The 18415-nt window shown below is 38.7% G+C and overlaps 1 protein-coding gene and 2 pseudogenes across 1 annotated transcript; 2 read left to right on the plus strand and 1 right to left on the minus strand.

Annotated features, from left to right (window-relative positions):
- The first annotated feature begins 1888 nt into the window (after positions 1-1888).
- Positions 1889-4382, plus strand: LOC122643753 (annotated as a pseudogene).
- A 197-nt stretch (positions 4383-4579) lies between these two features.
- Positions 4580-5686, plus strand: LOC122643754 (annotated as a pseudogene).
- A 7385-nt stretch (positions 5687-13071) lies between these two features.
- Positions 13072-16031, minus strand: LOC122642831 (ATP sulfurylase 1, chloroplastic). Its single transcript, XM_043836435.1, has 5 exons — positions 15482-16031; positions 14451-14856; positions 14062-14322; positions 13836-13922; positions 13072-13496 (listed from the first exon to the last, which is right to left on the minus strand). The coding sequence occupies exons 1-5, from the start codon at positions 15994-15996 to the stop codon at positions 13359-13361; spliced, it is 1407 nt and encodes a 468-aa protein (XP_043692370.1). The 5' UTR covers positions 15997-16031; the 3' UTR covers positions 13072-13358.
- Positions 16032-18415: the final 2384 nt, after the last annotated feature.

Genomic DNA, 18415 nt, shown 5'->3' on the forward strand with positions numbered 1-18415 from the left:
TCCTATTTCTTTGATCTAATGCAGTATGTGGATTGTCATGAAAAATATGAGCTTCCTATCAAAATGCCGACACTTTCAGACTCTTATAAAGTTCTGATTGGGTTGATTTTGCCTTGTATATCGCATAAGAAAATCAATCCATTTCATACTCTGAAGCTGGTAGTAGGACTTTTTTTTCTTCTAAGAAATCTAGCTGTAAAAGCAATTCCAGATGCATTGCATTTGCCAAAGCACAGCTAACTAATTCTAATCTCATCATGGTTCTCCATTTGATTTGTTATCACCCAACCTTCCTGTATGCTTAAAAGCAGACTAAATGTCCCCCCTTTGGGGAGATAAAGAGACTAACCATACTCTCTTCTTAAGAAACTAACCATTGGAATGATTATGTCACTATGCATGTCTCTTGGATCAATTTTTCTTCCTATATAATTATTTGGGGGGGGGGGGGGGGAGAAAAAGATGGATGAGAAAGCACCTACCATGTGGCAAATCCAATTCCACAGGGTTCTGTTAGCAGGTGTGGCTCTTGTAACACCACTTAAATAAAAAATTCTATTAAACCTTTGTGGTCTTTGGATAGATGAGCTCAACTGGGTCCGAAAGCACAATTAGCCTGCAGAATTGTGATTAGATCTTAAACTTCATTTTAAAAGATCGTAATCATGGGCACATGGTCCATTAGTTGTGAGTTCTTGGCTTTTGGCCTGTGTTGTACACTTGGGTGGCCATTTGAGATGATCATGGTCTCTTAGTTGTAGGCTTTTGGCCTCCAATCAGTGGCAAATTGAGTCCTACATTGCTCTCTCTCTCTCTCTCTCTCTCTCTCTCTCTCTCTCTCTCTCAGTGTGTGGGCCCCTGAACTTGTTTGTTGGATGCAACTATCTAAAGGCTATGTTTGGTATGCATTCTAGGTAGATTTCACATTCTCAGATGATAAAAATAATTGTTTTAAGGGGAAATATCATCCCCCTCCCCTCTAAGTTTCCTTAATATCAATCCAATACCCAAGTTTTAAAAAACGACAATGTCCTCCCCTACTTTTTAAAGATTCTATCAACCGTACCTTAAGTGACTAACTGTGTTAAAATAGCATATGAAAAGTCGATATTATTTTTTTAAAATTGGAGTTAATGGGTGGATCCACCAACCCGACCCTGGTGCACATTAGCACCTTCTTAGCAGTGCATGTTAGCAAATCCCAATTACTTAACTTAAAAAAACATCTTTTTTTTTAAATTATAATCATCCAAAAAATGTGAAACCGACCTAGAAATCATACCAAACACAACCTTAGTTTGAGTTTTATTCCAAATGATTATTTTCATTCCTTGAAGAAAATATTATTCTGTAGAATGGGAATTCTTTCGACTCTGTTTGATTTCCAGGGAAATTAAAGAAAGGGGGCATGGGAAATTTTCCAATTTTTTTTTTTCTTTTTGAAATCATACTCAACATAAGATTGTATAAACTACTTAAATTTCTTTTCATATTGAGTAATAATACTTTTTAGATGCATTTTTTTATTTTACGCAAAGTAAAGTGAAATTTAATAATCAAATATGGAATGATTTGTATTCAGTTTGAAAATTTTACTTCCCTTCCTTTTAATTTTCACTTGCAACCAAAATAGCGTTCCAGACCGTGATTTATTTTCATTAAATGGCTTCAGTCCTTGAATTCAACAGAAATTGCCCTTTCTTCATTTTGCTCTCAATTCAAAGGAAATTTTAATGGTGATGAAAGATTCAACCACGCTCTGGTTCTGCTAATAGGGCTGGGCTCAACTTCAGGCCCAATGACTGGGACTTCCATATATTATTCCAATTATTCCTGCTAGATTCTTTTGCTACTGTAACTTAAAAAAGGATTAAAGAGGTACAGAGAAATGAAAAGGCAAAAGGGTGCTTGGCTGAGCCATGTGTGGTATGATAATGGCAGCGAGTTTTTTCCTGCCTTCCTTGTTGTTGCCTTGTCTACTGTGAGCAACTTCAATCAATCGAGGCAGTTTGAGAAGGTAGTCAAGCGTTATCAACAATCAACCAGATTGATCTCATCGGAGGTGGGAGGTGGGAGGTGGGCGGTGGCAAAATATATCCATCTTTGAATTTGTAGTAGATGCCTTGTGTCTAAAGATTTGAGACCAAATTCCAGCTGATGGGTTGTTCTTAGACGGCCACTGGTTTGCAAGTGGATGAGTCTAGCATGACGGGAGAGCGATCATGCGGAAGTTGATGAGAGCAGGAGCCGCTTCCTGTTCTCCATTGCCAGAGTGGTGGATGGATACGGTCGCATTCTCGTCAGCTCTGTTGGCATGAACATAGAATGAAATAAATGATGAGCTCCATAAACTGATTCAAATGAGTGGATCCCATTAGAAGCTCAACTGGACAAACAAACCTCAAGCATAAGAATTTTTTTTAATGGAAAAAAAAAGCCTTTACTGCAAAAGAAAGTCAGATATATTTACATGACCATTAGTCTTAGCACTATAGGCTACCTGCGCACCTAAAGACATGAGATCAATGTTTATAGTTCCTATATATACATCTGAGAATTCAGAGATAATACTCAAAATATCTAAAATATATGGTAGCAGCTCCCAAGAGCAAGGATCATGGGTATCATGGTTAAGCCAGTGAACTATCTCCGAAGGGTTCAGCCATAACTCTAGTTTCCACTGGTGCAACTGCTGTGCTCCCTGCCAGCCCTTGCACAGTTCTTGTGCTTGTGCCTCTTGCTGACATCCTGCATATCCAAACTCCATCCAAGCCCAAATAAAGTTAACAGTGTTCAAAAGTGATACACACCCATCCATGGGAAGAGGAAGAGCGATCAAAATAGACTGACAAGACAAGAACTGGATGATCTAAAAGTCATAGATCAACAGGTGGCGGTGGTATAAAGGTCAATGATTCATGATGCAAGAGATTGAGGGAAGGGAAATGCATCGAACAAGGGGGGGGGGGGGAGGGATAAATGCTTAAGTCAGCGGCCCACCGTTTGAATACTAGACATCACCTGTTGAAAGGAGGAGAGGTCATGATGCAAGAGACTGAGGGAAAGGAAATTGCATTGAACAAGGGGAGGGGGGAATAAATGCTTGAGTCAGCTACCTACCGTTGAATACTAGACATCACCTGTTGAAAGGAGGGAGAGATATACAAAAAAACACACTGATTTCTTGTAAACCATAAAAAAATAGAACGTAATGGAAGTAATAGAAAAAAGGAGAATTTTCTCTTCTGTGGCCAGAGATGGATCCAGCAAAAAAAAACAGAAAAGCTGGAACAAAGAAGAGGCTTTAAAGGCTTCAGTCCGTACACTCAGTAGAGCTGCAAACCAGACACGTTTAGGTAAAGCACAAGACAAAAAAACATGCCAATCCATTTCTGGTTCCAAGTTACAACAAACATAGTGATTATCCAATGTCAGAAATGTCGAAAGACTGTGTCTAAGTTGGTAACCCTTCCTTCAGGACTTTCCAAAGAAAAAGTTCAAATTTTGGCTGCACTTTCAAGCATAGGAAATGTTTGTTTGGCAGTTGGTGTCCTCGTTCTAGTAGTATTGTTAGGGGTGTAAATGCAAAGCCGAAATCCGTTTCCGTATCCGTGACCGTATCCGTTTAGCACTATCCGAATCCGTCCGAAAGCTAAACAGATGCGGATACGGATGGGTAATAGCTATCCGAAAAGCTATATTCACATGTACACGGATAAAATATCCGATCCGTATCTGTCCAATAGCTAATCGGATGCAGATGCGGATATAGCACTATCCGAACTGAAGATGAGACTGGTATGCCAGAGTTCAAAAGCTCATCGATGTGATGAATACTGTGCTAGGCATTGTTGCTGGTGCTGTTACCATTGCAGTGGTGGCAATCCCCAAAGGTCCACCATTGTCTGTCTCTCACTCTTGCTTATTCTATGAAAAAATTGATGGCTGATCATGCAATGGTTTGGAAGCTCTCAGCATGTGAAACAAGGGGATCCGCCACCACCATCTGTACTGACAAAAGTGGTACACTCACCTTGAATGAAAATATGAAATGACAGTAACAGAGGTTTGGCTTGGCCAAAAGAACATGAGAAGATTCCTCCCTTGACATTGCTCCAAGTGTTATTGAACTGTTGCTGCAAGGAATTGGGCTGAACACAACTGGGAGCATTTACAGGGCTGCTTCAGCAATGGAGCCAGAAATATCTGGCAACCCAACTGAGAAAGCACCTCTCTCCCCAGAAGTGTCTGAATTGTTCAGGGATGTTGAAGAATTAAAAAGGAATTGCATCATTCTCCATTGTGAGAGAGCTTCAATTCAAAGAGGAAACTCCCCGAAGTGGCTTTTCAATAAAGAAGAGAAGCAAGAAGGAAATCAATGAGCAATGGCAGAGAGCCGCTGAGATGATATTAGAGAAGCGTTCAGGTTATTACCTGAGTAAAAGAACCATACAAGCCATGGTGAAGATCAACGGATAAGAATGAAGCAAAAAATTCAAGGTATGGCAGCTAACAGGCTCCAATCATTGCTTTTTCTCACAAACAAATTCCTATGGTAGAGTCTGAGCACAAAAATTAAATGGAGATTAACCAAAGATTAGAAGAAGATGGCTTCAGCTTACTGGGGTTTATGGGTATTACTGGGGCCATGTTGACCAGGGGCAAAAACAGAATTAGTGGAAGCTTTCACAGATGCTGGAGTAGACATAAAGATGATCACTGGGAACTAAAACTTTCAGTACTGCAATGGCCATCACTACTAAGTGTAGCACACTCGGGGCCAATTAAAACATGCACAGTGGAGAAGTCGTGGAAGGGGTGGAATTTCGAACTTTTCACTGCAGAGGAGAGGATGCAGAGAATTGAGAGAATACGTGAGATGGCAAGGACCACCCTTTTTGACAAGCTCTTGATGGCACAATGCTTGAAACAAAAAGGCCATGTAGTTGCAGTCACTGGCGACGGCACTAATGATGCACCGGCATTAAGGAAGCAGCTATTGGATTTTCCATGGGGGTTCTAAGCACTGAAGTAGCGAAGGAGAGCTTTGATATCATAATCTTGGATGACAACTTTGCTTCAGTGGCTTTGGTTTTTTAGGGGAAGATGTGTTTATAACAACATCCAGAAATACATTCAATTACAAATCACTGTGAATGTTACTGCTCTTGTAATCAACTACGTCGCAATTGGTGAAGTCCACTAACAACTGTACAATTGCTGTGGTGAACTGGATCATGGATACTTTGGGAGCTTTATCTCTAGTCACCGAGCATCTCACTAAGAAACTCATGAAGAAACCACCAGTCGATCAAACCGAGCCACTTCTAACAAATATCATTTAGGGAAATTCTTTTGGTTCAAGCTCTATATCAAATCACGATCCTCTTGACCCTACAATTCAAAGGTATTTTTAGTATAGGACACCCTGATTTTCAGTACTTTTGTGTTCTGTCAGGTCTTTGATGAGTTCCAACTCTAGGAAGTTAGATAAGAAAATATTTTTAAAGGGATACACAAGAACAGGTTGTTCCTGGGGATAACCATCATTCTTAGGTTGTGATGGCTAAAATTCTAAACAAGATTGCAGATACAGAGAGGCTGGAATAGACAATGGGATGCGTGCATTGGAATTGCAGCTCTAACATGGCCTATTACTTGGGTTGCCAAGTGCATCCCGATATAAAAAAAAAACGTTTCTTAGCTTTCTGAAGTGGTAGATTTCTTGATACACAAGCACAAGCTCAAAGTATCAAATCATATCAGCAGAATGGCAAGGACAAATAGCAGGTGTCCTACCATGTAAGAAATCTATGTAGAAGAAATTAGGATAAAGTATAGAAGCCTCATAATAGTTGAAGAAGCACATCATGATTCTGGTAAATATTATGAAATGTATTGAAAATTTTGGAATCATTTTTGGACGGAACTCCCATTTCCACTCCCTTTCTTATAATTATTACTGGCATTATTGCTTACATGCTATTCATCGCAAAGGTTTATCTTAAATAGCTTGCAACAAACTTTAATAACTCAAATAATTTACAAGACTCACTGATGAATGCAAATCTACTCATCTTTATTAAGAAACTGAAGTGTGTTGAACTTATATTCATGTCTTCGTAAAGACGTAAAGACAAACTATCTATTTGGTTTTTCCTTCAAAATTGAGAAAAAAGGCATTTTCATATAATCTGCCATCACACATGGAAAAGTTCGTCAATTGGGATTCACCATTCAATGGAAACCTCCAATTTGAAATTATACGGTTATAAAGTGTAACTGTAATAAATCCATCTCTGCATTCAGTTTGAAATTTTCAGGGGAAACAGTGAAGAGTTCATGACCACTAACACATGAATGTAGTTCTCAGACAGAACTCCGAGCTTTGATCCCCTGGTAGGTACAGGGTTCCAAAAGGGAACAAGGCCACCATCCAATCTGTCTCACTGAGGAAAATATTGGTGCCTTGAAAAATTCCAATTTAATGTCTATGATTTCAACCTTAAGAACTACATTCATACGTTAGTGTTAGAGCAAATACCAACCAAAACATGAAAAGAAACAAAAACAGAGCAAGACGACACAGAGATTTAACGTGGTTCACACACCAGTATGGTGTGCCACGTCCACGGGTGAAGGCGAAACTATTTCATTATGTAAATCGGAGAAAGTTACACTGGAGAACACTCAAAACGGCACTGCTGCTTTCTCCCTTAAACCCTAAAACGAAAACCCAAAATCTCTCACACCTTACAATAAAGCGGGTAAAGAATACAAATACTCCTCCATCGGATCAAGTTGGGTCGTACCACCCCCCAGAAGATCAATGATGGGCTCCTCCGCTACCATCACAGATCTCAGAAAAAGATCCATTCAGGTCACCACCAAAAATCTTGGAGTGGGTCATACTTCGAAACGGGTCCAAGAATTCGACACATACATAACAATTAGTGGTCATGAACTGTTCACTGTTTGACGTTTGGCCGCCTTCGTGTTAGGAAAATAGAAAAGAAGACGACCCAATATCTAATTTCTGGAAAAGACAGCCACTTTCTGCAAATTAAGGGAAGTCATTACAACCTATGATATAAGGATTGAAAATCCCAACATCTTGCATAGTTCTAACAGTCAGATTAGTAAGACATTTTAATCAATCTCAATAAAACAACAGAAACCATGCATGATTGGAACATGGGTATTTAGCAGATTCTTCGGATCTTAAACCTTTACAATATATAAATCAAGTTCTTCAAATGAAACAACCGCCACAAGAAAAAAATTGCATATATAATAATGAATTTCAACCTTGTGATTAAGCATGATTATCTAAGATTCCTACCAGAAGAGGGGCAATATACCTGCGATCAAATTATTAAACGTTAAACTTAGAAGATGACGCATGACCCATCCTAAGAACCAGCAAAAGTCCCAAATCGAAAAGCAAGAGCATGCCTGGATTAACCCAAGTCGCCCTACTCCATCCTCGTGGCAATCTGATCCCACGCTCTTCTCTCTCGAGCTCTCAAGATGGTCTCTTTCATGCCTTTCATGGTTTTCATTGGAAGGAGAGGAAAGCTGTTTGTTCCTTGCTGCGAACAAAGCTTCTTTCTTTTTTTAGGCAATCACTATCACTATCGTACACGTAGCCTATATTTATTAAAACTATCCCATCTAAAACCTTTTTTCTAATATTAATATTACTCTGCTTTTAAACTTTTACATCTCCTTCTACCCTCATGTTTTTAAATATCCAAATTGCCCTTCCTTTTCACCTAGTAACCTGCCAATCTATTTAACTTACCATTAATCTTCTACAAAGCACCCACTAGTGGATATTTGAAAAAAAAAATTTAACACGCTTCCTTTGCCAAAGTGGCAAACCCAATTGTTATTTTATTTTATTTTTTTCTTTCTGTTTGAAATCATATTGTTGGATGAAGCATCTTTCACGTGTTGAGCGTGCAGACCCGAACTGCAAAAGCACGACAGAATTAAGTACTGCAGAGGATTTTTATTTGAACATAAACATCAATACCCCTACAATGATTCTGATCAAATGTGAGGTGGTAATGGGGCAGGTTTGAGCATATGACACCCATGTTCTTCTCTCAAGAAATTTTAGAAACTACAATACACATCGATCTAAAAAGAGAATGCCTTTTGGTTTGACCATTAGTTTGTCACAACCAAATCAAGGCATTTTTAAGCTAATCTAGGTGATAACTATGACAATTCATCAACCAACCCATTTTAGTTAGTTTTACTCATTTTTGTATGGAAACAACTTTATTGAGAGGATCACAAACCGAACCTCATACTTCGTCCATTCTGTTCAGTTTTTTTTTTGGTAGATCCATTTTGTTCAGGTTACTAAACTACAAATAGGTCATAGAAGTTTAAAACTCAACAAAACTTTTACAAGTAATATGCAAATAGGCTTTAAAATAATTATTAATGAGTAATTGCCATTATAATTGTTGGATTATTTACATTTTATGTATGTGTCGATCAAACCCAATTTAATTTGATTAAATTAATTATTATAATTTCATATTCATGTGTTTGTTATGATTATCTCGATAATGTGCAATTGCCCATATTTATCGTTACTTGTTTGTAACTATGGGCAGACTTAGACACTCTGTTTTAGGGTTGTTGCATTATATATTTTCCTAATAGAGATTAACATGAAAATATAAATGCAGACACTTAGTTGTGTTGAACTTTGTGATCCATCGAAATTTTCAATTTAATTTATCATCATTATTTTCACAAGTAAAATTTTCAGTAGTTACTTTTCCCACATCTGAGAGGCACTTATTGTTGCGTTTATATTTTATGCAATTGTAGTGTTCCAATGATTGATCTCTACTGACAGGACTGATTACACACCAAACGCTCATTGTGTGGGATATATGCGTGAATAGGAGTGACCCTCAATAAGGTTTCCACAACCCAAAAGAGTGAACATCCAAGTATTGACTTGTCAGTCTATGATTGGTTGGAATCTGAGCCTCGATAATATTAGTTTATAATATTTGAAAGGAGTTGCAAATATTTTGATTAATCATTGGTTATGACACTCGCGGTTTTGATTTATAATGCACTTGCTTTTTAACGAATTATTCAATTCGATACTTGTGAGCGTGCATTATGGATGTTGATAGTGCGAGGCAAAGTGTAATGAAAATATCTATAATAGGGGATTTTCAGGTTACACCATTGATAGGATTGTCCTGTTGTGCAATTAATGATCACCCTTTAGGATCACATCACGTGGTTAGATCTCGTCAGCCTGTTTGGAATCTTCAAATTAGGGTTTTTCTATTTAAGAGAAGCTTTCATTATCACCTACAATTCTGACACCCTCCAATTCCCTACAATCCCTCACATAGGAGTGAAATGACCACTTACCCATTGCCTTGGGAAGTGTGTCCAGGCAGTGGGTAAGTGGTCATTTCAACTCCCATGTGAGGCATTGTAGGGGAATTGGAGGGTGTCAGAATTGTACGAGATAAAAATTCAGCTTTAGCCTAAATTTAGTTGCACACATTACTTTGTTTTTAAATTAAACTTGAGAGCAAGAGAAGGGGAGTTTTCTTCTTCCTCAAGTACGAAGAACAAAGAAGATTTGGGGCTTGAAGGGAATTAGTAGACGATGATTGAGTGAACGTGTTGCAATCCTTTGGAGGAGTGTGCCACTTGAGGTAACCCTAACTCCTATTCTTGTGTTCTATGTATGCTGTTTATTGAGATCCAAGACTGTAAATTTTTTGTAAGTTGATATCATATCGATTGCGCTTCCGCCGCCACTTTCAATAGCATCGATAGTAACCAACATGACTTCATGCTAGTTGGCTCGCAAAGCATTTGATAGTACTAAGAGAAAATTGTCTATTTTAAATCAAAACTTTCACTCCCAAACTCAACTAGCAGAATATCCATAATAAATTGAAAACTTGCTCATCATACTCCTTTCCTTGTGATTTGCTTTATTGTACGGATTTGATTGAAAGATCAAACCAAGGATATTACAAAGAATAAAAGCTATAACAACACGATGAATTCTCAATGATTTTAGTATTTATTGTTTATAGATCTATTTATATTGAAGTCTTTTCTAATTAATCTGTCCGGGAGTGTGATCTATGCCAGCACTCCCATGAGTCTCTCTCTCTCCCCTCCGCATATGAAAAAACACCTTTGCTCTCTTATTTTGAGGAGGAGAGAGACACTTGTGAGTGGTAGCATAGACCACATTCCCGAACAAAAAACTACTTCCCATTAAACAAATGGCAAGACAAAAAGATATAACACATGTGAGTGACAATGTAGGCCACATTCTACTAGTTTCTTTGTTTGGTGCATATAGACATACATATCAATAAAAATTTCCCCCTTATAAAATTAAAATAAGTAAATGTGGCACAATTAAGACATATTATTTAGTAGTAAAACCTGGAGTTTATTCACTCCCCACAAAAAAAAAATGCCTGGAGTTTTAATTTTTTATTTAAAACTATAATAGGGATAAAAAAGTTGTGTAAATTCACCTTGTTCAACTTGGAATATGATTTCATTTCAATTTTCAATATATCGGTGGCCTTATTTAGATTCCCTTATTTTCATTTCTTTTTAATTTCGTTTCTATTTTTATATTTTCCTATTTCCTCTTTCTTGTTTCGGAAGGTTAAGGGATTTGGGTTCAGTGTTGGTGGTCAAGGTGGAAAATCTTTCCATTGATTTGACCTTGGTTCGAGTTACATCCTTTGTTATACTAGTTTAGGTGAAGTAGAACATCATTATTAGTAGTGCAATCAAATACCAAAGAATCTTCTTTTTTTTCGCGTACACTCCTCAAACTACCAAAAGGAAAAAATATATATTTTATGGTCGTGTAAATCGTGTATGTGAGAGGGTGGGAGTTTTAAGACATTAATTAATGGGTGGAGATTTATGATTTTTCCAACTCTTTGTGAGTGACCCTCTCACATACACGGCTTACACAACCATGTATGAAAACTTTCCCCTATTTTTAATTTGGGTGAAAGAAACACCCATGAATCTACCGTCATTATTACTCTCCCATATTTTTAAAAGTACAAAATACCATTCACTATCATTTAGCATCCATCCAAGACAATAATAAACATCAATGAGGGAATTCTTCCTTCACCACAGGTGAAAAAAACCTTGGTCCTTGTACCTTTCTAATTGCAAATATTCATTTTCCTCTTGCAGTTTGATGAGGAACTATGAGAGAATGGTACATGCATGTTATACCTTTCTTCCTTCTAAAAGTTATTCCCCCAGTTTAATGGTACTTCATTTTCCTAGTATGTATGAAAGATTAAAAAAATTTTATATTGTGAAGTGTGACTCAGAAAACATATGCTTATATCAACTAGTGTTCAGATTCATATGCATTCCCTCTCACATTCCACTTATGGACCCTTTATTCTATATCCTTGTTAAACCCCTTACTTAGGGCTGCAATAGGGTTGGGTTGGGCCGGGCTTTTTAAAACCCTAACTCAACCTTGAGTTCCTTTAGCTGGGCCCAGGTCTGGCCCGGCCTTGACTTAGGGCCTAAAAATCCAACCCTGACCTGCCCTCGGGACCGGGCCGGGCTGACCCTATTTGGTCCTAACCATGGGGCGTGACAACTATGGTGCTATATTCATTCTTTTTTTGTTTGGATAATGATCCTTACTGTTATTTTAGTTCATATCAAGCTGTTCCACAATTTTAATGGTCATCAGGCTGACCTTTTAGATAAGGTATTTTAACCATATTGTTTGAAATTATATCATTTTATCCTAGAGTACCATGGGCTACTAAGGATGATGTAAGTACCTTCCTACTAAAGTAATACTATATCTCTTATTACGCGCGAAACTACATTTAGGTTGTCATAGTGATAAATCAACTGGAATTACCTTTAGGAGATGCAGTGGCTAGGCTGGGGGAGAAGAAGAAGAATACAAGGTCGGGCTGGGCTGGACCGGGCTCAGCCCAAGGTCTTACCCCTGACCTGGCCCGGCCCTGACACAAGGGCCAGAAATTCCCAACTTGACCTGCCCTCAGGGCTAGGGTATCTCAGCCCAAGTCCTATTCGGGTTTAGGATAGGCTAGGGCAGCTCGGGCCGACAAGGCCAAACTTGCACCCGTACCCTTACTGGATGATTTGATTCCCCCACTCCAATTAGTGTGAAACTACACTTTGGCGTCTGTTGCGTTTGGTAACACTCCACAAAAATATTTTTGATGTTTTTTAGCTCCACAAGAACAGAAAAGAATAGATGGATTTGTTCAAAAGAGAAATTGATGGAGAAGAAGGGGTGGAAAAGACCCAAGTTGCAGCTGAATGGAGATTTGGATTTGTTCACGAGTTTATTATCTTATATATCTTTTCCAATCCCTTGTATTCACATCTGATGCAAGATGATGTATACATCAATTTGCTCAACTTTGATTCACGGCAATTGATAATTTTTCTTAGTAAACTCAGAAGAGTAGAACAGATTTGATCATACTGAGCTATTCTACTATAGTATGTTGCTCATAAAAAATATAAATAAAAAGCAAATATTTTATTTGATTTCTTGTTGTGAAATTAGGGTGTTGTAGAAATGTGAAAATTCTTATGTTAAAGTTTCTTCCAAACGCATTTCTGCGTGTTTTTTTTCCTAATTAAGAAGCATTCATAAGCCTGTTACCAAACACGCTAAACCACAGAAGTACTCAAGAGAGCAGAAACAAAAAAGAAGCACCTTCAGCTTAGAAACACTCTAGTGAAGCAAAAGTGTTGTCATACGAGGAAATGATCACTGTTTTTAAGGATCTGAATTGGTCCACACACCCACACTGATCTCTTCTGGACTAGATCTTTAGTGTAGTCAGAAATTTCTTTCCTTTCCAGTTCCTCTTGAACTCGATCAAATTCTCCTACACACAACAGTGTGATGTCCAAAGTTGAAGATTCTTACGAACATATCACGATGGCCTAAGAACTCGAGTAATACATCAGAGAACATGCTCAGTGAAGTCAATTAGTGAAATCCCACAAACCACAAGAATCTGAAGCACTCCATTGACTATATACATTAAAAGCAACACAGCAGTTTGTTACAATGAATGAGTCTTGAGTTCATTGCAATCGGAAAAATGATCACATGCTCCTTACAAATAAAGGCAAGCACTGTAATATACCCAACTCTCTGTACCAGTTCCTTGAATGGTTTATTTGAGGGCTGGACTGAGATTGCAATGGTTGTAGCTGTGAACAGACACCACACAGGGGATTTAATGTTTCTCCCATACATATCACCAGATGATTTTACAGAGCAAAGTGTTCTAAGCTGGAACAGCTTCACGGACGTTTCCGTTCTCTGATGGAACCAAGCTGTCGTAGTAATCGACCAAAACCTTCCATCCGCCCGGACACATGAAACCGTCAGGTGGGCTCTCGCTGTTCTTTGCAAGGGTTCGCATCTGTAAAATAACAGTAAGGATCATTTAGCAATGTGTTTCACTAGGGTCCTGCTACAAACTTGAAAATGTAGTTGAGTCCAGACTAGAGTTTCCAAATTAATGGGTGGTTAGAAAAGGAGTGCCCCCCCCCCCCCCCACCCCAACCCCCTCTCCCAAAAACCAGAAGGGCCATCACTCAGGGCTGTTGAGAAGAAACCAACCCTAGAGCCAGATGAAAGTCTGTCTAAATCAATGGGCAAGGTAGAAATAGAGTTAAGAGCCATGCCAGTATAAGATATTTCCCGGTACTAGTAAAAGGATCCTAATTGAGGCCAAAATTTTGGGAAATTGAACAGTTACCTTAGTGCCTGAAATAAAGAGGAAATCTTGTGGCCTTGATGGATCAAAGAAAGCCATTTTCCCCTGAGTCTTGTCATAGGCAGCTACCTGCAAATTTTTTTTCTTTCGAATTAGGATAGAAGGATTTATGCAAATTAAAATATCATGTTAAGAGCAGCAGTTAATAAGAACTCAGGTGTAAATGTGTAATCCTCGAAAATATCAGGAACTAGTGTGTCTAGCATACCCTGAATGGAAGGATGTTTAGACGCTGAAGTCCAGGAGCCATACTAAGCACCTTCTTCCCATGATCAGCATCGTAAAGGTCCCTCTTCTCAACAGGGTGGCTCATACCAGCTGGATCCCGACCCACAATGTAGTAATTAGCACCTGCATTTATGCGGGCTTTTGCATGCCACTGCACCTCAGTTGGACCTGCATAATGCATGGGAGAAGGGAAGATTGAAACCACTGTTGTCTCTGGATCCAAGATGCCGTCTTCAAGCACCTGAGAAAACAAAATCTCAGTCAAGCAGAAGTTATATTGGTCCACAATAGGGTTGTTTTGTATAGGAACAAATCAAGTTTCTATATAGAATGGTAACAGGTCAAAAGAAAAATAGAAATATAAGAAACCTTCTCATGTTGCTTCATTCTCCAACTAAGTGGCACATCATCTGCCTTTGTGAAACCTCCCAATGGGTGAAGCAACAATACAGGGTTCTTGTAACCCTTCTCCAGAAGCCGACGGCGAGTGTCAGTCATAAGCAATGCATGGCCATTGTGAACAGGGTTCCTTAACTGGAAAGCAAACACTGCATCAGCATTGCGCCTCGTGAATTCGTCACGGAGTTCTGCAGGGGACAGGCGAAACCGATCAAGACCATCCTTGTACTTGATTGGCTCTATAACCTCCAAGTCGCCTCCGATAAGCCAGTTTCCGGCATTAGTTATCGCCTGTTCAACATATGGTAATCCAGGGGCAGTGGTTCCCCATGTTCTGGCTATTCGTTCTTCTTTAGGGTGTTTGTAGATTTCGATACTGAAACAGTATGGACAGTAGATTAGACCATCAGCAATCATAAAGCAGGTTATTTAGCAGATTGATATACTAACTAATCAAAGGCTATTCTATAATCCATTACAGTAGTGAAGTGCTTGCATTAATTTGCAAAACTATATTAATCAGATCACTAGAAATTAGTTCACCAAATAAAAGGATCACTTTTTTGTATGTGTAAAAGACTACCATCTGTTAATCCATTTTCAAATTATTTCAATTTTCCAAATCTCAAGTTCATGCTGTGGATTTTGGGTCTCTTTTAAAGATTTCCTCCCACAAAATATTATACCAATGCTTAAACATTTGGCGTTGCAGAGTTTTGCTGTTAGAGATTTCTGAGCTCCATACAAACTTTAGTTCCTAATCTTTTACTCGATAGAGGCAATTTAATCTACCAAAATTAGCAAATTTAGATGAAGAATCTAGTCTGTTGCTCAGAAACCAACACTACTTTGCTCAAAACCAAAACAGGAAGTACTAAACCTACACCTTCAATTCAGATATCAGATCATCAAAATGCATTTTCTATCTTTATAATCTGAATTACAAAAATTTTGCAGAAGAAAGGGGAAATATAAGAAAAGGCAAAAAGAAATCGACTTACTTGCTCAAAATGGCTACTGGGTTGTCAGCAGAGTCGAAAAGAGCGACCTTGGTCGATTCACCGATACGCTGCTTCTGAAAATCATCGATGGCAAGGACGATCGGCAACGACATGTTGGCGATGGAACCATCCTCGAGCCGAAGGCAATTGAAATGAAGAGTTTGGAGGAACTCGGATTCTCTCATGAATCCACGGAGCGGACTAGCCCACCCTTCACTGAGGACATGAACCCATTCAAGATCAATCTTCGATAACTTGATTCTGGGGATCGACATCGCTTCCTTCTTCTTCTCGTTCTTCTGAGGCTCCATAACGAAGAGCTCAACAAGCTTCCCTCCATCTGGTTCGATCAAACCGGAGGAAACACGAAGACGGTAAAGACTCTTCTTCTTTTCGTAGCGGGAATGAAGAGAAAGCGAAGAATTGAGATTGATATTCAACTGGGTTTTGCGAATTTGAGGGAATGAGCGAAAAGAGTCCGAAGATTGTACGAATTGAACAGCCATGGACGCCATTAGAGCTGAAACCGAAGCTTATTTTTTGCCTCACTTGCCCTTTTCTTTTTTAATAGCTGCGTCCGGAAGAGAAGGGTATTTTGGGAAATTAAAATAAGGGTAGTCTACAACAGTCAAGTGTGGAAAATGGTGACTTGAGATTCTATCGAATATAGGGTTTTGATGGATATAAATAGGGGGATGTTTGGGGAGGGGGGATGAACCTGGACGGGTTTTTGGTTTTTGTTTCTTCTTTCTTTCCCTTAACAAGTTCTTTCTTCCTTCTTTCCCTCAACAAGTTCTTTCTTCCTTCTTTCCTTTTTTGGTATTTGCATTCAAAGATGGATGGCGACTTACAGGTGGTGCTTTAGTATCATGGTTTGGGACCTCCAAATTGTATAACTTTTTAGGGAAAAAGTTTCCATCCAAGTGGAGATTCTTTTTCATGCCCTCTCACATGATGAACCATGGGAGTTTACATTAGCATTATTTAGACAAAATATGGGTCACTATCGAATGACTCTGTCTCCTGTCCTCTCATCGGTGTGATTTTCATTTTGGCACCATAGAAAACTTCTATCCAAATTTTTAATTCATCTGCCTCGAGTTTGATCACCGTAATTTAAATCTAAGCCAATGGAGATCAGGGCCCAAAACAAATAGGGAAAATCGAGTTCAAACTCAAAGTGACAAAGAAAATTACATAAACGTTGTTAAAATTCTATTATCTAGTACCTCTTGACATGGTGGTGGCTGTCAGTCCAAGGAGAGGTCACATATTTGACTCTTTCCATTGGATGTGTATATCTTGTTATTCCCCCTTCCTCTCCAGATAGAAGATCATAAAAAAAAGATCAAATGTGGATCCGATCATATCAGATCCAAATATTTCTTAATCGGATATTGATAACCTAAATGGATACAGATGCAAATCAAATTCGGATTTGATTTACATGGAGATCAAGACCCAAAACATTATATAAACTTTGTTAAATTCTAGGGAGAATGTTCTCTGGGCCGCAGCGTAGGTTGCGCCCAGGCACAAGGGCCTGCCATTCAGAGGGGCAGAGTGGTCATTGTGCTTACCCCCATGTGCTTGGGTGCAACCTGCGCTGCGGCATAGAGAACAACGCCCCTATCTAGTGCCTCTTGGTGTGGTAGTGGCTGTCAGTGTAGTAGAGTCTTGGCCTAAGTCTAGGGAGAAGTCATATGTTTGACTCTCCCCCAACGGATGTGTACATCGTCTTATTCCCCCTTCCTCACCTAATAGGCGATGACAACTTTTTTTTTTTGTTGCAATGTTCCAATTTTATGAAACCATGAGTATACTTTTTAATCATTTACTAAGTTATTGTGACTGGTTTAGAATGAAATTGCACTTAGAGAAGAGTGTAAGGGTCCTCCTTCATATAGTTCAAAGAAATTTTTTGGCCTAATGAAAAATCATCTCGATAGATCACATGTCAAATTTAATGATACATCTCAACCATATGATTCTTTTTTATCTGGAAATCAACCATATGACTCAATACATGACATTTTTTTTGCTTCTAGTTTTTTATGGAGAAAGTTTACTTGACTGCATTGTCAAGGAACTGTGCAGCCATCAATGGCCATAAATATTTACTCCTTATTTACAAATGATCGAAAACACCCTCCACTATTGCACAATACCTTAAGGGATCCGGTTCTCGGTATTTGGGATGTGTCGGTACCGGTACCAGTACCAAAGGTACCAATCCCAATACTGCTCCATTTAGTAAACGGGAGCAAACCTAGGTCTTGGTACCGATTATTAATGGGATGGGACGGTACCGGTTCCTAAACGGTTCTAGGCCCAGTAAAAAGTGAGAAGAATTTTAATGGTTCTGAGATGGTTCGATTACTAGAAAGTAACTTAGAATACGAAATCAAGATGAATTTCATGATTTTACTTCTTCAAACTACCCAAGATCACATGTAAGCTTTTCAAATAACGTCTAAGAATTACTGATGACGAAAAAATCAAGCCCATATATGGTTTTACTGTCATCACTAAATGATATTATAGAAATAGATCTGAATGTCCTTTAGCTGAAACTTCTATAAGAAAAAATACCACTCAAATACATCAAACTACAACCACAAAACTTCAACACAAGAATGAGAAATATACCCTTTGAAAGAGTACTAATTGTTTCAGTACCTTACCGGTATTTCGGTGTTGGTACCATTGGGAATCCCGTCCCAGAACCGTCCTGTCCCATTTATTATTCGGTACCAAAATCAAATTCCAGTACCGTCCATTTATTAGTGGGACGGTCTGATATCGGGTTTTAATGGGACCGTTCCCAGTATAAATGGGACGGTCCGGTACCGGGTTATAGCGGGATGGTTCCCAGTTCTGGTCCCAAATTGACACCCTTACTATAGGATTTTAATATAAGTCAAAACTACCTTT

Source organism: Telopea speciosissima, chromosome 10 (assembly GCF_018873765.1).
Source record: "Telopea speciosissima isolate NSW1024214 ecotype Mountain lineage chromosome 10, Tspe_v1, whole genome shotgun sequence".
NCBI classification, from domain to species: domain Eukaryota; kingdom Viridiplantae; phylum Streptophyta; class Magnoliopsida; order Proteales; family Proteaceae; genus Telopea; species Telopea speciosissima.